At 48.6% G+C, this 26,401-nt stretch overlaps 2 protein-coding genes across 2 annotated transcripts; both read right to left on the bottom strand.

Moving 5' to 3' along the window:
• Nucleotides 1-1,554: 1,554 nt before the first annotated feature.
• Nucleotides 1,555-17,966, bottom strand: IVD (isovaleryl-CoA dehydrogenase; the record flags this gene model as incomplete). Its single annotated transcript, XM_084262937.1, has 12 exons — nt 1,555-2,817; nt 2,940-3,012; nt 3,639-3,743; nt 4,107-4,188; nt 5,269-5,362; nt 7,814-7,910; nt 8,937-9,073; nt 9,488-9,581; nt 11,018-11,187; nt 13,870-13,921; nt 15,715-15,804; nt 17,820-17,966. 12 exons carry the CDS (start codon nt 17,964-17,966, stop codon nt 2,684-2,686), a joined length of 1,275 nt encoding a protein of 424 aa, XP_084119063.1. The 3' UTR covers nt 1,555-2,683.
• Nucleotides 17,967-18,281: 315 nt separating this feature from the next.
• KNSTRN (kinetochore localized astrin (SPAG5) binding protein) lies at nt 18,282-25,015 on the bottom strand (the record flags this gene model as incomplete). Its single annotated transcript, XM_084264217.1, has 8 exons — nt 18,282-18,502; nt 19,889-19,963; nt 20,114-20,175; nt 20,492-20,606; nt 23,256-23,355; nt 23,575-23,631; nt 23,772-23,904; nt 24,943-25,015. 8 exons carry the CDS (start codon nt 25,013-25,015, stop codon nt 18,371-18,373), a joined length of 747 nt encoding a protein of 248 aa, XP_084120343.1. The 3' UTR covers nt 18,282-18,370.
• Nucleotides 25,016-26,401: the final 1,386 nt, after the last annotated feature.

The following is a 26,401-nucleotide window of genomic DNA, read 5'->3' as shown; positions in this document are numbered from 1 at the left end:
CTTACAGGGCCAGGACGCACACGCAGCCAGGGTTTGCATCACGTCCAGAGGCACAGCGCCCATGCCTGCGGTCCCCATTAGCTTTGCTGCTCTCCAGAGGAGGCCTGAGGCACGGCCCAGAGGCATTGCTGTATTGGGGTCTGGGGCGGAAAAGCTGCGGTTGCCGAGAAAGGGAGGGACTAGAAGGGAAAACAGTGCTAAACCCACTGCTGCAGCCAGCCTGGGTGTGCTACGCTGGGGACCAGACGAGGTCTGCACCCACCTTCTGCTGGGAAACACCCTGCAGAGGCACCAGCTGCCCCGAAAAAGCTGATTTTATTCGTATCACATGAAGGAGAAAGCCCCTCTCTTCACAGCACAGCCCAAGGCAAGCTGCCCCCTGCCCAAGGCAGCACATGCAGCGCTACTGCAGGAGTGAGGTTTGATTAACATAACCCTGCTCAAGATTCAGGAACCTCTCCCTCCGCCCTGTCCCGTGATGCATTAGACACCGATTCATTTCGCCTTTAACTCTGGGCTGCTGATCAGCCTAGAAAGGGAAGGTATTATTTATTACGTGATTTAAAAAACAAACCTCTGATCTTGGAGGACAGGTTTAAAAATCTGTGGGTCCCTTGCAGCTTAGGAAACCTTATTTTTTTACAGTCTGCACCCTGCTCTATCCCGACGGTGGCTCTAACACTCGCTAGAGAAGCTCCTCCAGCCAGGGCCAGGTCCCAGCACAGTGATACAGTTCCCACATCCTTGTAAGAGTCTTCAGGGGGAACTGCAGCAGTTCCTTCCCGCATTGCAGAGCCCAAGAACGTGCTGGCAGAGTATGAGGTTCTGATACGCATGAGGGACGCTGTGCCCACCCCCCTCACCGGCTCTCACCGCCTCTCCAGTTGGGTTTGCTGTTTTACTGGAGCACGGGAACTCCAGCTACCAAGCAGGTGAGCTCTGCCACGGGTTTGCTGCATTCCGGCCACCGCCTGCCGGGTCAGGGGCTTAGGGCTGAGATCTGCCCTGACTCTTGATGCAGGAGCCTCCTACCAAATCTGGGAACTCCTGCCCTTGGGCTGTCAGGGGATGCTAGCCAGGGGTAGGGATCCAGCCAGGGGGAGGTTCGGCAGTGATTCAAAGACCCGTGGTACAGGAGATGGCAGCTGTCATCATCCCAGGAGCAATCTAAGTCAGAGAAACGAACTCGTATGGACAGACAGTATTGCAGCGAGCGCTTCACCTGCACTCCCAGGCTCGGTCCCAAAGCATCCGCAGCTCGAGCACATACTCTCGCTAGCCCCCTCTGCCTCCGCCCGGAGGTGGAGGCTGGAAATCAAACCCGGGACACTTCCCGAGAAGTATCATCCTTCAGGAAGAGAGCACTGCCACCACGGCTGTAGAAGCCGTTTTGAGCTCTGGAGCTTTATAAACCCCTGGGAGACCTACATGCTGAGTCGATAAGGGGAATTTTTCTTCCATCTGTGGCATGTTAAAATTCTGGGTCAGTTTTCTGTCACCTGCTACGGCGAGGTGTCTGCTACAATCAAAGAAAATAATACACAAAGCTTTAAGTTCTATCTTGTTAAAACTGCTGGGGGGTTGCCTGCACAGCAACTGTTTAATTAACTGTTCTGTCATATTTACAGTATCCAACACTTTGTTGTGATCCGCTCGTTAAGGCTGGTAGTAGACTGTGCAATTTTCTCTAGCAAGGCTCGGTAAATGTCAACTTGCTGGACATAATGTGCACAGAAAACACCCACAAGTACTGTTGCACTCGCTCTGACTCCTCTAGCCGGCCGAAGGTGGAGTGTGAGCACATGCTTTTGCCAAAAGAACAAGTTTCAGAGGGAACCCCCCCCCCCAAAATCAACAAATAACCCCAATCCCCCCAAAAAGTCAACCTCCTCCCGCCTGCTTCATTCATGGGGGTCACAATACAGGTCTGATGTTTAACTGTTCCCAGAGTGATGGATGGTGACACCTCTGAGTGAATAACACGGTGGGAGGCGGTCAGCGAGGACTCAGGGCTGCACTGAAGTATGCTGGGAAGCAGCAGGAATGGGAAGTCTGCAGAGAAACAGATGTGGCAATGAGGGAGTGGGAGTCACCACCTGAAGCACTGCACGCGCATCGGTGACGCTCAAGTGCTTGATAGAGCCACCCCTGCGAGGTGGCTGGGGCTGAGTTCCCAAAATGGAAGTTATATATCCTGCCAGAAGGTGACAACGGGAAATTTCACCTTCCAGTGGTGATATGCCAGGAGCCAGCTACTTGATGGCACTTGAGGAGGGGGTTAAAAGAACCAATTTCTTCCCTCATTCCCTCATTGTCTTCTTTTTGGGCAGGTTGACTTCTGGCACTCAGCTGTGGCTGGCCCTTGCTTCAGGTATGCTGCTTGCCAGCCTCCTTCGGTGGTGAAGCATCCCCCAGCTAAACCTCGGTCCTGTAATGCTGAGAACCGGGACAGCTCATCAGCAGGGTGGATCAGGATGATCACAAGAAGAGAAAAACCCACATTTCCTTTCATGCTGCCATCTGATTGGTTTTGGCAGAGCCCGGTCCAGCAGCACCCGTTCACGGAGCAGAGCCCACAAGTGACGAGCCCAGAATCACAAGCAGGAAGAGGAAGAAGAAGAGTTGTGCGCTCCAGCCTCTGTGGTGAAAGGCCTCGTGGTGGGGTCCAGGGTGCCCCTGGATGTTACTTAAAAGTGGCATTAAAGGCCCTGCCGATGACAAGCCTACGCACTTCGCTGGTGCCGGCCCCTATCTCGTAGAGCTTGGCATCCCGCAGGAAACGGCCCATCGGATAGTCATTGATGTAACCATTCCCACCTGCAATCACAAAGCAGCCAGGAGTCACTTCTCTCTGGTCTCAAGGTGGGATGGGAGAGAGAACTGCGCTTGCACCACCCTTCCCTCTCTCAGGCAAGGAAAGGCGGGCTGCTGGCACTTACCCAGGCACTGAATCCCATCCAGAGCCACCTGGGTGGCACACTCTGCTGAAAACAGGATCACTGCGGCGCAGTCCTGACGGAGAGTCACAGGGACAGCGGTCAGGGATGGCGTCACCCACCTCCCACCTCCATGCCGCTCTCACCTTTCCGTTACTCCACAGTGGAGCTAACAAGCCTGAGCGACTTGATGGCAAAGGGGCAAGGATTCATCCCCCAGCAAGCAAGAGGCTGCAGCAGTTTTTCCATCCCTATGGCACATGCGTGCCAGGTCAGTAAAGGCCACACTATGACAGGAGGAGAGGGAAAAACACTCCAGTATGAGGAGTGCCACAGGGGTCTCGTGTCCCACAAAGGCACGTCACATCCACTGGCATGGGTCGACTGGGGACACAGGGCTCCAGCTCCGACTCTGTGCCCTCCTTGGGTAGAGCTGGTGACAGCGCCGGCTGTGGTGATGACACCACATATTGTGGATACTGTGTTCGGGCTTCCAATAAACACCTACCAGCGCTGCTCAATCTGTTGCCTTGCAGAACACAAGGCTTTCTTTTGGGGTTTTTTTGGAAATAAAGCAAAGCAGGTAGGGCTGAGAGTGAGGAGTTTCAACCCCCAGCACACAACCTCCACCCTGCTCGTGACCTGGGACCTACGGGAGAGGAAATCCTGCGGCAGGCGCAGCGCAGATGGGATCGAGCTCACCTTTGCGTTGAAATGGCCCTGGTCACAGGCTTTGGCCACGTTGTAGACATACTGCCGACACGCCATCAGCCGTGTGTACATATCAGCCATTTTGCCCTGCATGAGCTGCGTGTCGCGGAGGAGAAGAGGAGACATTCACGTGAGAGCATGAATGGGACAACTGATTTCTGCTCGAGCACTGGGAGCAACCAAACCGACCCAGAGAAACCAGACAAACGAGCAGACACGGACTCAGCAGACACCCACGAGGAAGCTGGAGGTTGCATCAGTTCACAGACGTCAGCCGCAGTCCCTCGCCCACCACCAGAAGCCTCAAGAGAGCCTCAGACCTTCTCACAACATCATTACAACACATGGCCCCAGCACAAACTCCAGGCAGCCTCCTCCACACAAAGCCCTCCCATGACAGAGCTCGCGGTCTTTCCATTTTTAAAGAGAAAAGCAAGACAGCAACAATTTCTAACTCACCTGGAAGAGGCCAATTTTCTGTCCAAATGCTTCTCTTACATGTAGGTACGGAATTGCGTGGTCAAGGACTGCCTGCATGATCCTAAGAAAAGCACAGGAAAACAAAAGAGTTACTGATGAATAATAATGAAACCTTGGATATAAGGTCAAAAGGTTCTTATACCTAAAACAAGACGCTGCTGCCTTCCTAGAGCTTCACCCATCCCATGCTAAGGATAAAACCCAAAGGTCCTGTTTTTCTCTCTAGTGCTCTACGTGTTGCTCATCTGGGGTGTCCTGCAGCGAGGTCTTACGTTCTTAACTATAACTGAGAGTTGAAGAGGTTTCTTACAGCTCTAGGCAGGATGGTTCATGCTGCCTTGCATCCCCAGAGACCACCAGCTCCGGCTGATGCCATAAAAAAGTGCAGGCAACAGCAAGGAGCATAAAAACACCCTCCTTGTGCTTTGGGGAAGATGGACTTTCCACATGAGGAGCAGTGCAGAGAGACCACGTGGGAGAAGGAAAAGACTGCAGGGTAAAAATAATTACTGGGGAGCCTAAGGACTGAGTAAGTGAAGAAGAAACCCTCTTCCCAGTCCAGCAGTCCTCCTGTGTGACAGTCTGGGTAGTGGCTTAGATTTTCAGGAATCAGTAACACAAAGGAGATGCTTATTCCCAGAGTGATACACACTCCAGGGATACACAAGCAAGCAGGGACCGAGGCAGATTTGCCACCTATGGAAATGTTTGCATCAAGATGAGTATTTCCAAAAGTACGCTCTGGAGGGGCTGTGGGCTGGAAGGTGGAGATGGGGAAATTCTCTAGCAGGGAGAGCTACAGGAGAAGGTGGAAAACATGCAGAGCAAGCTGTGGCTGCCTCGGGGTGGGGCCCAGCAGAGTACCACCCCTGGCAGGAGCCTGCTAGAGCAGTGAGCAGCTACGACCCAGCTCGAGTGCCTGTCAGCTCCAGCATCTCCCTGCACCTGCTTCCTGCCCACCGTGTGCCTGGCCACCTCCTCCTGGCCTTGCCTCTGCTCCTGGAAGCTGCCCCAGAATTTTGGTTCCCCATCCAAGAAGCATTCTACCCAGAGCTGCAACCACAGCTGAGGACGCGCCGGGCTAGGCGATGGTGAGGGATCCTTCTGGCCTCACAGCCTACGAAGGACAACAAACCCTTACCCCAGCGGCCCCCCAGACAGCACGAGCCTCTCCAGGTCCAACCCGCTCATCAGAACATAGACTCCTTTGCTCAGCGTCCCCAAGACGTTTTCGGCTGCAAACAACAAAGAAAAGTGATTTACCGGTGTGCAAACCCAAGGCAAGCAGTTGTCTGAGCAGCTGCGTTCACTGGGGAGGAGATTCAAACTTCCAGTCCCATTCCCCTTTCTTCTTGGCTCAGGACACAGTCAGGATGAGCTAGGCCAGCGCCGAGCTTGGACACAGGCACTCCTTACCACTGGCATGTCTTTTTGGTCGTGAAATAGGAAGAGGCGTTAAAGGGTCCTAAAGTGCACTGATGTCTCGGGGCGGGGGGATTTGCCCATGTTCTGAGGAGAAAGGTGCTCTTCAGAGATCTTCTGGCTTGGCATTTGTACCAACTGGAGACTGAACAGGCTGGGCGGACAAATTGGGAGTCCCAATCGCCATCCCATCAGCTTGTATCTAACACAAACCGACCGCATCCCCATCTGAGGACCACAGTCTGATCTCAGTCTACTGCTCCTGCATGTGAAATGAATGCAAATCCTGGTCTGATCCATGGGGATTGCCTCTAAGGGCATTCCCAAACCAGGAGCCAAAGCTCACAGAGGCAAGCAGCCAAAACTGACCACTTATCACACGGAGTGGTATTTGTTAGTCTTCCAAGGCGGCAGAATACAAAGTCCATGTCCCCCCCTTCTGTGTAGGGGGCTGGGCAGAGCACTGTGCTCGTTATCAGTTATTATAAATAAATGCTTTAAGGAGGCGCGGATTATTTTTGTGAAAATGGAAGGGGAAAATAGCTGGATTAGATAATGGGTGTGAAGAAATGTCAAGAAACCACTTTGATTGTCACTTTGGGATGTGTGCTGATGTTCGTGAGTATGAGAAGAGAAGCAGGAACAAAGGGCTCATCTCAGCAAGGCTGTACTCCTACAATCAGGGGAGAACTTAGAGCCTAAAAACCGGGCTAAAAATGCCACTAAAAAACTGGTTTTCAGTGGCAGAAGCTCATGGACTGTGTTTTCTTCTGCCCATTGAGCAGCATGTCGATACAGGGTGTGGAGAAGCACAGCCTCTGTAGGGCCATCACCATGGTACTGGAGCCAGAAAGAGGGAGAAGAACAAGGAAGCTCAGCTTTCAGAGAAAATGCTCAAATGGCCCAGAGACAGAGAAGAAAAACACCAATAGCAAACACTGCTTTGAGGAACAACACACGAACGTCAGCATCAGTAATAATAAAGTAACAAAGCTGGTCACCAGTAATGACATCTCACAGCTGAAGAAGGCTTGAATAGCCTGAACATTTCCCAGGGAAAAGGGACAGACAGGTACACGGTGAGCTGAAGGTCACACGAGCTGACTGCACGAGGTGGGCAGACTTGCTGGCTGAGTATCATGGGGAAAAAAAAAAAAAGTTGGGGCTCTGAACCAACTTTTACCAATGCAGGATGAGAAAATGAATCCATGGACAACACTTGCTACACGAAAAACACTCGATGGAGTGTGGCTGGCAGTAAAACCCAAGGTGTTTTGTTTTTTTCTCTTTAGAGTGGATGGACTTGCAGTGCTAGAGGATGCCTTGATCTGAGAGAAAGATCATGCCGACCTCTGAAAGGACATCAAACCAGTGCAGCTGCCAAGGCAGATGATCAGAAGTGGCATTAATGGCCAGAGCACAAAGTGTCTTTACTTTCAACATGGCACTGACGTGCACCCAAGTTATCGGAAAAGGGGAGACCTGTTAGCAGGAGAACAGGCTGTCTCGTACAGCTGGCTGCCCGGGAGACGATCTGAAGACGTGGGCACTGGCCTTTCATGTCTCAGGCTGGAGGAACCCAACAGACTTAAAAATGGCAGATTTCAGCTGAGGCTCTCCTGCTCACAGCCAAGTGGCTTTGGGTGGCATATGGGGAGCAGGAGTTACTTGCTCTGCCATGAGGATTTCTGTGAGTTCAGACAAGGTATCTGCTCCACTCGCTGCACAGTGGCTGTGATTTTGCTATCAACAAAACCAGCCACTGGAGCAATAAAAACGGCCATTACAGCGGCCCCTGCTGCACTAGGGAATGAGGAAAGGACGTCCATTTTCAGGCTCTGACCCCAAAAGAACTCAGAAACATTACTGGCAAACCAACAGCCTATTGGAAAGTCTCCCTGGATTTTGGAGACAAAAACCCCCACAACCTTCAAGGCAAATAAGCTCTTTTATATACAAGATGGGGACCTCTAACAGCACCAAGTTTCTTTGGAAGCCTAAAGTAAAGAGTTAGGGCCATGAGGGCAAAGCAGGAGTGACCCAAGAAGGGATGTGAAACAGGAGTGACCCAAGGAGGGGTGTGCTCATTCACCAGCACCCAGCCAATGGCACTTTTCCAGTTTCACCAGCTCCATTGCCAGCCAGCAGATAAACATCTGTGAAGCCTCCAGGTCACAGCCTGAACATGTGCCTAATTAGCAATCCAATTTATCTGATCAAGAAGATAGGAAACCACCACATGCCCTGATGTGAATCCAGCTCACCTGGGATCTTGCAGTCTTCAAAGATCAGTTCACAGGTGTTGGACCCTCTCATTCCCAGCTTATCCAGCTTCTGGGCTGCACTGAAACCAGGTGTTCCCTGCGAAGTCAAGGCAGTAAAAATACACTTCCAACCTCACTTCTGACAGACTAAACAATGTCACCAGGATGCATGAAATATCCCTGACCACATGAAGATGTGCGTAGGGTACCAGGAGGGAGGCAAAGTGATCTGTATGGTGATCAGGAACAGGTATAAGCACAGTGCAAGCGCTGAGGAAGCAAATGTACAGAGAAACATGCGCACGTTGGAGGCACATACAAACCAAGGGCCTCCCTTTTCCAATGCACAGGAATATTAAATAAATAAATTAGAAAGCTGCTGACACCAATTCTGCTTGAGTCGGGGCTGCAAGCTTTGCCAGGAACTGAATTATTCTAATTGCTAAGTCAGGTTAAGTCCAGCAGAAGGTTTACTGATCTCCAAGGTTTCATGTTTCCCATACCATCTATTATGTTACAGCTTCCCATCTTCCTTGTGGTGACAGAGATACGGATAGCATAGCCTCAAATAATTAAAAGGGAAGAAAAAAGCCCAGCAGATTGCTGTTGAACAGCCTGTTTCTGCTCCCTTTGGCCTGCTCTGCTTCGCATTCATATCTGGGTGATTTCAGGATTCCGAAAGGGCAGTGCAAGAAAACAGGGGGAAGAAATAGAGATGTTTGAATGCCTTAGCTTAAAAACAAACCATCCCACAAAGGTATAAAATTGGAGAGTGAGGTGTATTCACAAGGCCTCCAATATCTCTGGCAATTTTTGGTAGTAATTGAGCCCTTTTATATTGGAATCTTGTCTATTTTCTCCGCATTTCTAGCCCAAAAGCCTGGCTATGTGCTTCTGGATAACCAAACCTCAGGAATGCCCATCTGACAGTGCAGTGAGTCAGGTCACTCCTGCAGAGGACTCGTCTCATGGATTTACAAGACTCAGGAAGAGAGGAGTTAGACTTTGAGCACAGGGCTGATAGAGAAAGAACACAAGCTGGCTTCCAAGCAAGGTAATTAGGGTGGAGGAGTTAGCTTTGCTAAGCGTGCTGCGATTAGCTCGTGAGAATTATTAAACCTACCTTCTCCACGATGAACGCAGTTATACCTCGGGAGGCTGGAACAGCATTCATGTCAGTTTTAGCATAAACAATGAGAACATCTGCATCTGGCCCATTGGTGATCCAAAACTTGTTCCCATTCAAAACAAAGTAGTCTCCTGGAAGGAAAGAGCTGCAATCTGTGAGCTCACAACAGAGCAACATTTGCCCCCAAACAGCACGTACAAATTCTTCCCATGTTCAAAAAAGCTCACTTCCTTCATTTCTGGAGGCCAAAGACAGTTTAAGGAATGCCTGACAAACTGAGTCGTCTAGCACTGGTTCCATCATATCACCAGCCTCCACCACGTTAATCAGGAACCTGCTTTCAGACCCCCAACCATCCACCCCATGCACTCACTCCCATGCTTCATCACACATGGAATCTCCTGGGCAGCAGCACAAGCCTGCAAACATGGGCTGGGACATGACTAAACACTGTATCTCAGTGGTGGTGGGAGAAGTCAGTCTGGATCTACAGGGTACACTATTTACACCTGCTGTCTATCCAGGCAGCACACAACAGGCTTTACCTTTTTTGTCAGCCTTCAGCCTCATGGACACAACATCAGATCCAGAATTGGGTTCACTCATTGCTAACGCTCCAATGTGCTCCCCGCTGATTAGCTGGAAGAAAGGACAAACATAAGAAAGAGAGGGAGAACAGTAGCAATTTTTCTATTCCAAATTTAGCCTGCCTTCTTTCCCCCCCAACCTCTTCCCTGCACTGAGTCTCCACAGTAGCTGTTCTACACAAGGACTGCAAGCGAGAGCCATGGTCCCTGGCAGAGTCCTGGCAGGGAGCTCCCTTGCGCTGCTGTGCCAAGGGAACAGAACCAAATCACAGTGGGACGAGAAGGATGACTCAGCCCATGTCTGAGCTTGATGAGTACAGCCCTGCTTATAAACCACCCTCTCCAGGAAGGTGCCAGAAGAACCACGCAGGCAGCCATATGCCTTCGGCAAGCTCCTTGCCCTGTGCTTCAGGACTGCCCTTTTACAGAAACAAGAGCTGTCGAACACAAAAGGCCAACGAGGGGGATGAAAAGAGTCTGCAAAGTTCTTTGCAGTGTTCTCACAGCCCAGTCACCCCACACTCACGCTACAATAGCAGATGGACACCCTCCTTCTGTGCCTGCTCATACCAGGCTCTGGCATAGCTGCTGCTCCTCTTAGCTGTTCCATGCACCCTGCTCTTTCTCCTCACCTTTTTTTAATCTTCCTGTGTACTTTTATTTGTCTTCTCCTCCTTTTGATCTCTTACTTTTTTAAGAACAGACTCAATACCAACTCAATCCATCCATACACTTCTACAGAAGTCTTCCCAATATGCTCAAACTAGTTAAGCACCATTAAGTACTGAGTCACCAACGAAGACAAGTAAGACCTAAAATGATAACACTTCTCATCCAAAGGCAGTGAATGAGGGCGTTAAAATACTCCTGAGCAGTAAGGAGGACAACTCAGGGTCATGTGTTAGCAGGCTGCATGACACTTTGAGGAAGACACTGCACTTCCCGCGGGGTTTAAATCCAGTTTCTTGTGCTGATAGTTCCAGTAGCTGGGATTCAATCTACCAGTTAAGTTTTTCCATGCATTTAAATATGGCAAGCTGCGTAACATGCCCTTGAGTCACAAACACCAGTGTCCCAAATGATGAAGTTTCACGTGTAGTTAATTAGCATGGGCAAGTGAAGCGTTTGGGCAGGAAGAAGTGGAGAACATAAAACAGGAGAACAATGAGTTTCTTTCAAAAACCTCAAAAGGAATTGGGAATTTGGAAGAACATTATCCAGTGTCTCCTCAAAGCCTCGTCCGGCAACGCAGCTCTGGAAAGCTGGATTATGCTGCTTGCAGGCACAAACCTCGGCACAGGCTGAGGTCAGTATGGATTAACCAGAAAAAATTCAGATAGAGAGGGGCAAGTTTGGCAAGTACAGTATCTCCTAAAGGTTGGTGACTGAAATCAGCTAGCACACCAAGACAGACAACTCATCCTTGCATGCAGCCAAAACCTAAACGCTTTCCATTCCACCCCCTTCCCACCCCTTCCAGCCACATACCTTGGGCAAGTACTTGTTTTTCTGCGCCTCGTTACCGTTACGCACTAGCTGGTTGATACACAGGTTTGAGTGAGCCCCGTAACTAAGTCCAACAGCTGCTGATGCACGAGAAATTTCCTCCATGACCAGCACATGGTCCAGGTACCCCAAAGCAGATCCACCATATTCCACTGAAGAGAGAAGAGAAGCCCCACGTTAACCACCATGGAGTGTAACCCAGGGTCAGGCTCAGTCTTAAAGAAAACCTACGACACTTCCAAGAGGGTTGCTGGGTTTGGCTGAGCACCTCTGGCTTTCCCCATCCTCTCTGAATTTCAGTGTTCTTATCTCAAAGGCACGGGGATGTTACTGCTTAGGCATAGTCAAGATTTTACTTTGAGAGCATCATTTTATACATATAATATGCATGAGGATACATCTAAAACACGCTCCTGTCACCTGCACAATAGTGAGCCCTTCTTGTCAACCACCCTGAAGCATGACTTTAATATTGTTGTGAAATTTAAATCACTAAGTGGACACCTGTATTAAGTGAGGGGATAAAGATACGCAGTCAAAATTTGCAAAGTCCCTGCATGTTTTTCACAACAGGGACCCCTAAACAAGTGAAGAATCCTCAGACTGCTCCAAAAGTGGGGTATTAAGGACTCCTCTGTACCCACGACCGTGCATTTGGACGAACAGCTGGTTCGGAATGAGAACGATCCACAAACATAGCTGCTGTAATTCAACAGTGGCAAAAAGGTGGGTTTGAAGAGAGGATGAAGTGAAAGAGCAGCACGCCCCCCATAAGTGAGAATCTAGCAAGGCACACTGAGCTGACTAAAAGGGGGATCAGGATTAAAGGCACACAGCAGAACAGGAAGAGGGAAAGAGAAGGAAGAGGGAAGAGGAGGCTGAGAAATGCACAATGGTCCTGAGCAGCTGACAGCCAATGTAAATGTCTACATCTAGACCTAGACACACACTCATATACACGAACAGTCACATCCCAAGGCAAGAGCTTTGTTCTACTGGCAAGAGGCGAGTGCCCGCGCTGCTGGAAGGGCAGAACCAGAGTGCACAAACACTGCCAGGCAGGCAGAGAGGCATCGGGAGCGCCCGCTCATCATCACCGTGAGTGCTGTCAGCAAGCAGCAACCGCGGCAAGAGCAAATCTGTTTGGGTGCTCAGAGCAACCAGAGTGCCAAGTGTACAGCTGGGCTCAAGGAGGGGTCCTGTCCCCCTCCCCCCCTCAAATAACCCGACAGCCACCGGCATAAAGACGCAGCCTTTCCTCCCATGTCACTCATTCTGCCTCCTGCCTTTATCCACGAGGCTCTTTATCCTCTCGACCACAAATCAGCGTCTAGGGGGTTTACTGTCAATATCCCACAAGATGGGTTTAACAAGTTCTCACAGATGCCAAAAGAAGAGAGCTGCCTATTCATTCCCGCAGAAGGGACGGGCCGAGCACTGTTGCCTCACGGAAGGGTTACAACAGGTAACAGCCCGTGACTACTTTGTACTGCAAGTGGTAAGAGTAAATAACCCTGCCAGACAACTTCTCATATAGCACGGTGTGGTTTGGACTGATGCTGCCCTTTCAGAATTACTTTTTACAGGGCACGTTATCATTCCACAGTAGCTACGTACTTGCATTTCTTAACTTAGCTCTTTCTAAAATAAACAGAAAACTACATCAAACCAACACAGCTTTCTTTGTTCTAAGAAAGAAAACAAAAAGCACTGTTGTTTAAAATGCTCCCTTAAAAGACTTGATCCACTGGTGCCCAAATACGCCGTTTAATTGAGCGTACGCCCTCGCAAGATTTCACATTGTCTTCGCATCCTAAATCCCAGTCTCCACCTCCTACAACAAAACCAATGCCAATAAAGAAACCGCACAGAGCTGTACAATCAAAAAATCAGGCAAAAAATTCTGGGCATGGGAGGGTTTTAGAGGTAAATCTTTGAGGAAATCAAAAAGGACAGGACTCATGAGGGGATGGCTTATTTATAGTGTGGGAAACTGCTGTAAGCCTCAGGCACAACATCAAAGAAGAAAGAAGGTAAGAGTGAGAAAAAACAGGAGCAGCAGTAAATTGGGAAGAGTAAAGAGAAAGAAAGCAGAAATACAGACTCTTTCAAGCAGACTCAGTGCCACTGAAAGAAATGCAGAGGCATTATTTCAACGCATTGCTATTCAGCTTGCTTCTGCAGAAGCCTTTGCACGCGCGCATCTAGAAACACAGACTTTACGATGGGGAAATAAAGGCTCCATTGGCTGCTTTTCTCCACTAAGGGCTTCTCCTCATTACACAGCGTTAGCGCATTCAGCATGACCGCAGCAGCCTTGGTAATCTATAACATTAATCAAAACACTTTTCAACTAACCTGGACAAGGCTGAATAAGATTTACCCTGATTTTTTTTTTCCCCTGACTGGTTGGATGTGGTCAGCCCTCCATTAGTTATCACAGCTTTTCAGAATGCTGTTTTATACCCTTTAACTTCTCCTATTAGAGATGGATGTTTGTTCTAGGATACTTTTATCTATAGCTCTCATTCTTCAACCCTTGCAGCAAGCGCTTCGTATTAGAGAAGCTCAAACGTGTTGGAGCTGCATATGTTACCTCTGGAGAAATCATTTCTGAACAGAACTTATAAGCTGTAAAAGGCATTCTGTAACTGTCCAGGAGTCTAACAAGAAAAAAGAGCTCTGAGTCAGCAAGGAATAACAAAAGTAGTGAAAGGGGTTTTTAAAAACCATGAAGATGGAAAATAGGCACATCACAGTGCCTATCACCATATTGATAAACATTCTTTGGAACCACTCTGACAGCAGAAGGTAAAAGGTAGGAACGGACTTACCAGGAGCTGTGATCCCCAGAACTCCTAGTTCCCCAAGCTTCTTCCAAAACTCCTACAAATACAGAACAAGCACTTAGTCCAGACTTGCCTTTGTGCCATCAGCATGAGAAGTTTCTTCAGGTAGCTCAGCGCACGTATCAATTTACCTTATTTGTGTGATATCTAAGAGATAAATGCATTGATAGCTATGTGTCCTGCAGCAGCTTAGGTGGCCCTAAGGATGTGAGTTATGCTGCATGCAGGCGTATCCTTTGTATTCAGTGAAAATTCACAACCTAAAGTTAATTGCAGAAGGACAGGTTCTAAGGCATAACACATTGCCTAGCTTAAGGAGAATTTTGGTGTATTTAAACCTTCCATTAATTAAAAACACTGCACTTCTAGACTTTCATACGCTAGCTCTTGCCAAAGATAACTTTGGATGCTATGGCTTAAATCTGCTTGTTTTTTACCCCATGCACCCCTGTCACTCTGCTTTGGCAGCACTGCACAGGCCTGTGGGTGCTGCAAAGAGTGGTGTTAAGTTATTCTTCCCCGAACCCCTGGAAACACATAGGAGAGTTGCTACTAGCCAGCAATTTAACAGGGACTGAGAAGGAAAGCCAGGGAGGCCTCCTCAGGAGAGATCACGAAAAGGGACAGTCACAGCTGGAGCAGACAGCACTGGAGACGTGACAAGCGGTGACCACGACAGAGAATGTCAGCACTTTGGAACTGCAAAGCTAAAGAGGCTGAATCCGCAAGGGCTGCTCCAGGACATAACTTGTAGGTTTTCAAGCTTGCTGTGGCATGAGGCACAGGACTGGAGAGTCTGACGGAGATCTGCTTCATTGGACATGTGTGCTGTGAAGTTCATCTGCTAGAGGACAAGCTGTCCCCCTCGACTGCCAACTCCTCCGTTTGCCCACCAGCCAGATTTATCACCCCAGGCCTGCTCAAGTGACAAACACGCAATTCCAGGCGCAGAGACACACATATCAGCTGCGCCTGGCACACAGCGCCGCAGAGCAGGAAGGAAGCTGTGACATAATGTAATAGCAAAGGATGTCACTGATGAGGACCACACACACGTTAGAGGGGTCATCTCTCTGCTTCCACTTCAGACCACGACCTCTGCTCTGCTACATGACAGACACACAGGTGAACGCTTGTCACATGGCCTCAGCGTCCAGTGATACGAGAGTTATCAGCCAACAGTCTTCAGAGACTTCAAGAAGTATTACTGAATAGCTCTGGATGACATCTGGTGCACCAGGCTAAATTTATATCCTTAACTTCAAAGCTGTGCATAGATCCCTGAAAATGTCAACATCAGAGCTCTGGGAAATCCTAGCAGATGTTCTGAGCTTTTTAAGTCTTGTGGAGCTTATGAAAAACAATAGATGGATCTCTCATTTTCATCAATCAAGCCAATCCCTTGCACAGAATTTGTTGGGTTTATTAGGAAGGCAAGTTTCAGCTTGACAGTCAAGCAACTTTGCAGGCAGTATTTTCACAACAAACTCAAATTGTCCAAGAAAGGGCCCTTGCTGGGAGAATCCAAAGCACATATTGGAGAAGGGTGTTTGACCAGAGCCAAGCAGAAACACCATGATGAGAATCCAAACAAGACCATTACCAACCCTTTTTTAATTTTTTTTTCAGCTGGATTCAGATGAAAGTTGTTAACAAAAGGTAAAACAGGAAATCGAAAAATTGTTTTCTCTCTGGCTTTCAAGTTTAAAAAAGCTAATGCATATGTTCCTGTGGTGTGGATGAGGACTCTTTGTCTGGATGAATGTACAGATCAAAGTACAGACAGGCTTTCACTGCCATCTATTTTAAATGCACACATGAAATACTTGCCCGCATGCCTTTGAATTCATTTTCCTGGTCAATCTGTTGGGCCTTCGGAGCCAAATGCTCTTGACAGAACTTTGTCATGGTCTGTCTAAGCTGGGAAAAGAGGTGAGGAGAAACACATACGTTATGTCTCATTGATACATTGGCACCTTCCTCCCCAGGATGCTGCCAACGCTCCCCAGCCAGGCAGCTCCGGGATCCCAAACCCATAAGGAAACTGATGTTTGGTTACTGGCTGGAAGACCATCTGAAAGGTCTTTTAGAGAGAAGATACTGATGTATTTAAGTTTCTCTCAGCACTGAGCCTCAACAGCCTTTCCCCAATGTGGGAGAACACTACTGAACCGCTGCCTGCACAAGGGCTTCAGGATGGGCTTGATCGGGAACCACTGAAAGCTGATGAACAGATGCATTATCCCCATCCAGTAGCTGCTTATGATTTAATTTAATTATATGCAGATGCCTGTAATAAGCATGCATAATCATTAAAACATGTTGGTGTATCAAACTGGAGCTATGTCAGCTATCCTACCATTTCCTACACTGGAAAAGGTTGATGTGCCAGGTACACCTATGAACCAAGTGTTAAAATTCTCAAAATCTTTTTCTAAACTTTAAAATCTGCATACTTACACGCAGGTATTCTGCTGAAGCCAACATGAATGCTAAGAAAAAGTATACAATATTTTTTAAGTGTTTTAATAAGAAGGTATAAAAATTGTCTAGATGCTATGGTAGAGCTTAATAAACCCATTTTTCCTTTTGGCTCTTTATGCCTACAAATTAACACTAGTGAAGGTACAGTCCTAAACATTGAAAGCCTCTGCTGTTTAACCACAACCTGCAGAAGGGGCAGAAGCACCAAACCAAAACACGCCTGTAGTTCTCTGCCTTTCTCACCCCCACAATCAAAACATCCTTTTTTCACAATTAAAATAAAGCATTAGTTTCCATGGCCACTCAGACCTTGGATTCCAGCATCACTGAACAAGCACTCTCATCACTGATGGATTCAAAACTTTTAGAAACCCAAACCAAATTATATACATGTTTCCATTGTGACAAATTTGACAGCAGTGATCTTGAGCATAAAAAAAAAAAAAAGCAAGCATAAACTCATGATTGAAAAAAAAAATATCAAGTAGAGACTGAGGAACAGATTGGGGCATCCCTGACAATCTAAGCCAGGTTGTAAGTTACCGTGCTCTTAATTCACAGCATAACTAACACTACTGAAGATCTATTTCTGATCTTTTTTGTAGCTTTTCTGCCAGACAGACAAGGTCTACAAGAATATTTTCCTTTTACATGGCTGAATATAGAAGCACATGGAGACATCAAATTAATTCAAGCTGATAAACCACAAACACAAACCTAGCAAAGAATAATTCTGTAAGGAAAAAGCAGCAAGAATAAGTATGTTTGTTTTGCACATCGTATGCTGACACTGTCATAATCAACTGGAAAGCAAGGCAACAGCTCCAGCCCTGAGGAGCAGCAAGGCAGCTGCAGCAGGAGCTCACCTGGACCCCAGGGCAGCAGCTAGCAAGAGGCTGTCCTGGATGAACAGCCCTAAATTTTTAGCTTTCCCCCCACCATTGGCAAGTGAATGAGCCGGAACAGCTCCTACGCTCCTTCTCAGATCTGACAAAACCCAGTTAACTCGCTCCTTTGGCGATCGTACTTCTGATCACCCCTGATCACACATCCCCAACGCCAATGCAGAAGAACGTATTTCCACGCAACGCTTCGCCGCCGGGTGCTGTACGGGGAAAAGGCGCCTTGCCCCGCCGAGGGAAAGCCAGGGCCGGCGGGGGCTGCCGTTCGGCGGGGCTGCCTTTGGGCAGGGGCCCGCCCGGCCGCTCCCGGGACAGGCTCCCGCCGCGCACAGCGGACACATGGGCGGGGCGCGCCCTCGCTGCAGGGAAGGGCGCCGCGCCCCCTCGGCGCGCCCAGCGATAGGCTGGCTCCCCACGGCCGCGGCCAATCGCCGCCAGGCAGCCCCGCCACACCCCCAGCGGGGAGGCGCGCCGCCAGGCCCCGGGGTCGTGTCTCACCACCCCCCCCCAGCTCCCGTCCCGTCCCCGTAGAGCCGGGCCGGGCCCTACCTGTCGCTGCTCCTCGCTCAGACCGTTGACCGTGTCGTCCACCGCCAGCCCCGCGCAGCCCCGCCGCAGCAGCCCCAGCGTTTGGTGCCGCCTGGCTCCGCGTAGCCCCGCACCGCCCGCCAACCGCCCTATCGCCGCCGCCGCCATGGCTGCCCCCGGCCTGCACCGGCGCGCAGGCGCGGCCCGGCCCCGGGGGTGCGGCCCGGCCCGCCCCCCGCCTCTCCGGTGGGGCCCGGAGGAAAGCTACGGGACTCCGCCTGCGCGCTCCTTCTAGTACGTTTAATGGGTTAAAAGGCCAGTTCAAGGTACAACGCGGTGCTGCAACAGAGCAGCCGAGTGCAGCGGGGTGAGCAGCGAGGGAGGCCCGGGACGAGCAGCGAAAGCAGCTGCCCCCCATCCTTCCTCCCCCCCTCCCCGCTCCCCCCCCCCCCCCCCCCAAGAGCAGCACACTGCTCTGTGCTGGAAACCACCAAGCTTCAGAACTAGTTTTGCCAAGGAGACGACTGAACCAGGGGGCAAGAAAGGGTGAGAGTGCAGTCTGTCCTCGTGCCTCACATAGCCAGGAGCAGTTCCAACTCATTGAACACTGCTGAGCATTCCTCAACTTCGGATTGAAAGGAGCGATGCTTCTCCAGGGACTGGCGTTGCTGCTCTTCTGCAGATTTCCAGTTCTCCATCGCTGCCTGAGTAGAGAAGTCAGCACACATGATGTTCTACTGACACCAGAGAACTGAATAGCAAAGCCAAGCCCTAAAGTGTTTGAACTCTTCGGCAGGGTCTTGCCTGCCTTGACCAGGAGGTCTTTTACCTTTGTTCCGTGAGGAAGACGGCAATTTATCTGTGACCAGCATTTAGGAAGTCTAATGAGCTATTTCATTAATTAGCTCTGAAGCTTCTTAAAAAGAATTGTAGAGCTGCCATTTTAATTACTATTTTGATCAGTATATAGATGATATTACCAGAGCTGCTCGTGCTTGCATATTTCCTAGTTGCCAGAGACACATCACCAGTCTGCCGATCTCCAAGTTCCACCAAGTGTTCTGAATCCCAGTGCAACAGCCAAATGGTGGATCAGTGTTCTGCCAGTGCTGCTTATAACTGCCTGCAACAGTCTGGAAAACCCTCAGGAGAGGAGCTGGCCTAAGCAGAGTGTCTGGTTTTGGATGACAGAGTTAATTCTCTTTCTAGCAGCCTGTACAGTGCTGTTTTGGATTTAGGATGGGAATCTTGTGGATAAGAAACGGATGGTTTTAGTTGTTGCTGGGTATTTTTGTAGTGTCTATACTAAGTCAAGGACTTTTCAGCTTCTCGTGTGCACTACGCAGTACAGAAGCAGCAGGGAGAGCCAAACCAGGACAGCTGGCTGGCCAAAGGGATATTTCTGCCATGTCACACAGTGCTCCAGGTAGCAGGGGAAGCTGCCTGGGAGGCAGATGCACTGCTCAGAAACAGACTGGACATCAGGAGTGGTTTTTTTTCCTTCCGCACATGGCTAGCAACTGCATTTGTGCATCATTTGTTTTATCATCACTGTTCTACTTACTACTTTCTTCTCTCCTTTTGCTATCCTATTAAACTGTCTTTATTTCAACCTCTTCCCTACATCGTGTCCACCTCACCCCCACCCCCATTCTCCTCCCTTTTCCCTTGCAGGGGTGTGAGCAAGCAGCTGAGTGGTCAGTAGCAGCCAGCTGGGGCAAAGCCACAACACCAACAGCCCATTAGAATCTTCCTTTAGAACTGATTCAGTCTAACCAGAAAGCCATCAGCCATTAACTTCACCTTCCACCTTGTTTCAAGTTTGATTATATAGAACTCAACTCAAAACAACCGAGATGACAATTAACATTGCTCCACCCCAAATTTGCTTTAAGCCCCCTATTTAGAAGGGGAGTTTCTCTTCCAAACACATCCAGTTTCTTTAACATACATGTGTTTATAATGGACAATGAATATTGCAGGCTTTCACTGCCTTCATATGGAGAACAGAGCAGGAACAGGAGGAGTAAAATAACCCTCAGCACCAGGCACTCATTACCCATCTGAGTCAAACCAAGTCACAGTCTTACCTGAAGCATCTCATTTTCTCTCGCAGCCGTTTGATTAAATTGCCTCAGTTCTTCTATGAGCTGCTTGGTTAACAGCTGAAGAGCCAAAAGGAAAAGTCTCATATAATGACAGCAAATAAGTGGAAGTCTGAGAGGCCGTTTCCAGCACCTCAGTACAAAAGGGCTGTAGCACAGACCTCTCAAAAGCCCATCCCAACTCCTATTGCTGCTTCAAAATTTTCTTACCGTTGTCTGCTTCTGGCACTCTTGTGTCTTTTCTTCCTCCTCCAAAATGTTGCTGCCTGTAACTAATTTATGAGATTTATGCATTAGCAGAGCTCTAACACACAGACAACTTTGCTTGTAAGAACTAACAGCTTTACAAAGTAAATTTCTACAGCAAGACTAAATTCTTTCCAGGACAGGGCCTAACACAGGAAGCAGCTTTCTCTCTTAAACTAGGGACCAAAAAACTTAAATCCCCTGGAGTTACAGCAGAATTTCCTTAGCAAGGAAGCAGAGTCCAAATGTCTTAGGAACAGTCACATGGAGGGGGAGCAAGCGAATAAAAAAAGCATTTGAAGAATGAGTACTGGAATGGTACACAAGATGCGTGGTCCTTACCAGGATCAATGTTTCTGCTTTCCAAAATCACCATGCAAGTCTCCTGAAATTTCTTGAGCTTCTCAACTTCTTGTTCCAGGCCTTCTTTCTCCTCCCTTAACTCCTTTATAACGCCCTGTCATTAACACAGGATGCAAGTAAATGAAGTTTCTCTTCTCATTTGTCAGTAAAATTGAGTGTGATACTCATGGCTTAACAGGCACTCAAGCAGTGCCAAGAATCAGATCTTGTCCTTAATGTCTCTATCACCACAGCAAATGAGCCTGTTGCAGACCCTTACTCCTCCTCCTTGACAGGATTAGTACATTTATCACATCCACACATCACAGCAAGTACTAGAAAAATTTGATCCTAGAGATAAACTTGTAGGCAATTCTAGCATACCTTTTCTTGGGCTCCCTTCCATACGAATAATTCAAGTTTGATGCATTGCAGAGCATATAAACCTTGAACCTTAGAATCTTTAAGCCACAGCATCATTCCCTACACAGCTCAGATATTATGAGGCAATCGGATAAGCTGATCAACCTCACAAGTGGAAGGCAATTCTCCAAGAGAATTGATAAGCATGTGGATTAGGGTGATCCAGCTGATCGTGTCAGCTTTTCAAGCATTTCATCCGAGGCCTCAAAGGCTCTTAAAGAAATCAATCTGTGAGATAAGAGGAATGATCATCTCCCAGATTAGTAACTGGTTGAGAAGGAGGAAATGAAGAACCGGACACGATACTGCAGGTTTGACATCACCAGTGCGGAGCAGAGGGGAAACAGATTAATACAAGGATACTAAAAGATAGGCAACAATGTCACACAAGAGCACCTGAAGAAACATAAGCTTATATAAACTGAGCTTGATTCAATGAAATGCAAACATGCTGAATGTCATGGTTTTACCCTAGCTGAGAGCCGAGATCCACACAGCTGCCTGCTCCTTAAAGGAAAAGAGCAGGGGAAAAGGGAAGGGGGGGAGGGGTGAAAGGCAAGGGAAAATAACCCCAAAACCAAGAAACTAAGAGGCCCGTGGGTTGGGATAAGGATAGTTTACTAAGATAACAGAAAGATACAATATGCTAACAGGACCTTAGAGCAAAAATACATGAAGCTGTTGATACACAATGCAGTTTCTCACCAAACCACACAACTCAGGCTGTGCCACCCAGAGCCGTCCCGGAACCCGACCGTCCCCCAAGAACCGCACGTCCCGGAGCCGCCCTCGGCCTTCCTCCCGTCAGCCCCCCGATATCCTGGGCAGGACGTAACTGGCGTGGAATACTCTCTTTGGCCAGTTTGAGTCACCTGTCCTGGCTTCACCCCTCCTTTCTCATGAAGAGCTGAGAAAGTCCTTGACTGTCTGACAGCAACTAAAAACATCAGGGTGTTATCAGCACTACTCCCATTTTAACTCTCAAACACAGCATTCCATCCGCTGCTACAAATGAAGTTAACTCCATCCTGACCAAAACCAGGACACTGAATAAATTGATGTAGGTGTAGCTTAAGAGACAATTAATATAACTTTAATATAAGAATTTCCATGTTTTTAAGAATAGAATAATTTTGTATTTTCATAGAATATGGCTGTAACTGCGTGAGCTGCTTTGTGAGAGCAGCTACAAAACTGAGCCATAACAGTGCAACAGCCTTGAAGCTCAAGACGGTGAAGATAGGGGAGTCATAAATAATGAGACCAATGACCAATTAAGAGACAGAGTATATCTTGATTTCAGCAAAAAGGGGTTCCTAGCTAGTTTGTTCAGGAATGTGTTTTTGAGCTCAGGTAACCATGGAGAAGAAACGTAAAGAGCATGCACTGAGAGGAAGACATCCAGCCTTCACCCTGGAAGACCACCAGAAGACCCCCTGAGTGTCACTGAGCATGCTCTATCTGTGAGGAGTTACTGTAAATGACTTCCTGGAAATAATTTGTATAACCCTGCCTTTTCTTAGAAATTATAATGAATATGTCTAGTTAATCTGTATACATGAGAAACTTGGCTTTAATCTGGGCCCACATTCAGAGGAGCGATCCCCTGGGTGCCCAGCGCTGCAATAAAGGATACCTGCTTAACAGTCACCAAGGCGAGTGAGTTTTGATTCCGGCTTTCAGAGGCATCAAGCTCTATGTTAAACACTCGGAAGAGAATGAGGTCACTGTCCCTCAAACTTAGTGGAAAGTGCTCTTTGTTACTAGTAAAGTTAGTTAGGTGTTCTTTGTTACCGAAGTGAGACCATGTGCATCCCAGAACCCACACCTTCATACTGCACGCACTGTCACACCACGCTACATGGTGGGTTAATAAAGCTAAAAGAGACTGGGCAAAAGGAACAAGGAAATTCAACAACTTATCTACCACATGTTAAGAGCTACAGAAGAAAAGTTAATTAATAGACCTCAAACCATCAATGGCAAGTGATTATTTACAGTTTCTCTTCATGTAGCTACAAAGCATCTGGCAATATCAAGACTGCTTTAATAAAATTTCACATGAGTGTATAGTTGTGAACTTGAAATATTCTCCCACAATGAGTTTAAACTAGAATTAGAGCTCTGATGACTATTTAACAGTGATCTGGATGCATTATCCACCTGGACACAGCTGCTTAGTTCCAGGTTCTAGCAGATATCAGAGGAGAGAACCCAACCCTCCCAAACTCTACTGACTTCTGATAGAGACGGGAAACAAGCAAGGCAATCCTTTGATCTGAGCCCGTAGGGATCTAATACAAGAATTGTTCAACAGTTCCCCTCCAACCCCTTTCCTTACCTGTGCCCCTGTTAGTCTGGAGTGCATCTGCTGTACAGTTGTTTCTAACAGCTTACCCTTGGTCTTCAGCTCTGCTTCTAGTTTGTACCTGTTGAGAGGCCTGTGGAATCAAACAGCAAAGGCTTAGGGGCAAAAATATCAGTATTACACCCCTTCTCTCCCACTGCTACAAACACACCCCTCTCTGGAGCATATCATCTTGTTTTGGACAAAAAGCAAACTTGGCCAGCAAGCTGTACATGGGTGAGAGCTCATCATAACCCTCCAAGAGGGAACCTTACTGCATGAGGGCAACTAAAGGAAATTTGAGGAAACATACCCTCTTGTAGCTGTCTTCTTTGAAGTCGGTTCCACTTTCTTGGCAGATTTCAGCAACCTTAAAAGATGGGTGACATACAGTTACCAGAAAACCACTGCATGTTTTCAGATTGCCAAGTCTGTTCGCTTGACGAAACCTGCAAAATGCTAAGCCATCTCACCAAGTAATAAACCTATCAGTGTTTTACTTTAATTTACCCTGGGTTTGTAGCTTTGAAGACACCATCTGACAGAATGTTTGAACTGAAGTTAAAATTGGGATCTTTGCTGAACTCTAGATCTGCTGGTTTCTCAACGCATTGCTTCTTCGAAGGAAAAGCCATTTGCATTTCTGCAAGAAAAAGACAACAATGAAAACACTAGTGTCTATAAGAGATGGCCACAAAACTACTAGATACCTTCAATTTGAGGTAAATCACAATTATATCTGGTTAGAATGGAGAATTTAAGGTAGCAACAACTAAGTGCGGTCTTTAAGCTTTACCCAGGACTAAGGGTCCAGAACAAGCCACAGATAGCATTGATGGAGATCAGCCACCACCTCCCTAAGCACCCTGTGCCAGGGCCTCACCGTCTTCATAGTGAAGAATTTCTTCCTAATATCCAATTGAAATCTACCCCCTTCCAATTTAAACCCATTCCCCCTTATCCTATCACTCCCTGCCCTTCTAAATAGTCCCTCCACAGCTTTCTCATAGGCCCCTTCAGGGACTGGAAGGATCTCCCTGGAGCCCTCTCTTCTCCAGGCTGCACAACCTCAACTCTCTCAGCCTGTCTTCATAGGAGAGGTGCTCCAACCCTTTGATCATCTCCATGACCCTTTTCTGGGCCTGTTCCAACCGTTTGAGTATACAAAGCTCTGTTCAAGCCCCCAAGGAGAGGAAGGGAAACCCCCGAGGGGAGGGAGGGGAGCAAGGCGGGGGGGAGGCCCCCGAGGGGAGGCAGGGGAGCAAGGCCGGGGGGGACGGGAAGGGCAGACCCAAGGGGAGGCAGGGGAGCAAGGCGGCGGGGGAAGACCCGAGGGGAGGGAGGTCGGAGGGAGGAGGGGGAGCCCCTGAGGTGGGGAGCCCCTCACGCCCCGAGGGCCGCTGCAGGCCACACACGCTCTTTAGGGGCAGGGCTGAGCCGAAACGCAGCCCCAGGCCGCCCAGTGCACGCTTAGCAAGGAGAAGAACTCACCGAAGACTGAGAACAGCGACGAATCAACCAGCTAAAGCCCATTATTACACCTCGCGCCAGCGACCGCAGCCCAGGGCAGCGCCGGAACTCCCTACAGGCACCGCACCCCACCCGGGGCGCCCACCGCCCCCTGCCTCCCCCCCCCCCCCCCCCCCAGCATCCCACCCTCCTTCCCGGAGAGGGAACGCACCCGCGGGCGGCCCAGCGCGGTGCAGCGCGCTGTAGACAGGAATGCGGGAAAGCTGCTGCTGCTCCTCCTCCATTACCGCCGCACGCCCCGCTCCGCCGCCGTTTGAATCGAACCGGCCGCCAAACGGCTGCGCATGCGCCCCCGGCCCGGCCCCGCCCCGTCGCGGGGACTGCGGTGACGGGTCCCTTCCTTCACAGAGGGGTGCCTGGCATGGCGGAGCCCCCGAGGGCTGTGCCAGCGCTTCCCGTCGCTCAGGGCAGGCGGCCACCGTCGGGGAAGGTCTTCGCCGCCTCCTGCTGCCTCGCCTTGCGGCTTGGGCACTATAGACCCGGAGGCGGCCTTCACGGGGGGCCTCCCTTCTCAGCCCCCGCCGCGTCGGTGCTGCCTTTGGGGCGGCTAGGGTCGCTTTTCCGTGCTGTCAGGGGAAAGGAGGCAACTCTGTGACATGTTTCACGACATTTTGGGATGTTTTGCAGTGTTTTCTGACAAGATTTTCACACGGGGCAATAAATCTCTCCAGAGAGTTAATGCAGGTCCGGCCTGTGAGGGGATTACAAAGCCCCGGGCAGCTTGTTACCTGAACACCCACCATGGGAAGGCAAAACTGAAGTAAAGCATGATGTGTTCGAAGCATTGTTAATTAGCTTTAAAGAAGCACGTTCCAAATCAGCATTGCACAGTTGTGGCCTGTGTAATGGCCCTGCTTCCACGGAGCAGGAAGAGCTGCTTGTGGATGTCAGAGGGAGCAAATCTTTGATTCCAAAGATTTGTGTTTTCCTTTCACTAGTTACATCGGAAAAGATACCAGGCACTGAAAAGATAACAAGCCACAGTGTTCTCGGTGAAAATGAAACATCACTCGGGTTTAGGAAAGTTTGTCATAAGCATTTATTTTACGTCAAATTGTATAGAGAACGTTTTTCCCTTTTTCAACAGATAAAGCCAAGAAAGTATTTCTTTTCCTCTTTCTTTCTGGTAGAGAAAAAAAAAAAGTAAAATTCAAGATTGACCAGATACGCACATTTTAAAAAGTGACGTGTTTGTTGGGAATGCCTTGAGTGGAAACAAGCTTTGAAGACAATGCACAAAGCACCCAAGTCACCGAGGGAATGGGGGACACTTCTCCCAAAGGGGGAATCTCACACTGACAATCTTTGGCAGTACTAGAATTCGCTCTGAGAAACTGAAATTGTTACAGAAAACTGATTTGGGCCAGATTCTGCAGCCTCCTCAATGGTACAATAAGAGACTGTTTCAACTCTAAAGTCGCAATGAGATTTTTTAATATTATCTCAACTATTTTGATGACATCTGTGATCCTGGACTTCACACACAGCAGTTTCTGATTCAGTAGAAAATGAAAGACTTTCTTACTAGCACTAGACGTCTCACTTGATACCTAGATTTTCAATAGTTGTGGGGTTGGGGTTATTTTTTAATTTTTTTTTTTTACATGGAG

This window comes from Gallinula chloropus, assembly GCF_964237585.1.
Source record: "Gallinula chloropus genome assembly, chromosome: 4".
NCBI classification, from domain to species: Eukaryota; Metazoa; Chordata; class Aves; order Gruiformes; family Rallidae; genus Gallinula; species Gallinula chloropus.
This window is presented reverse-complemented; position numbering and strand designations above follow the sequence as displayed.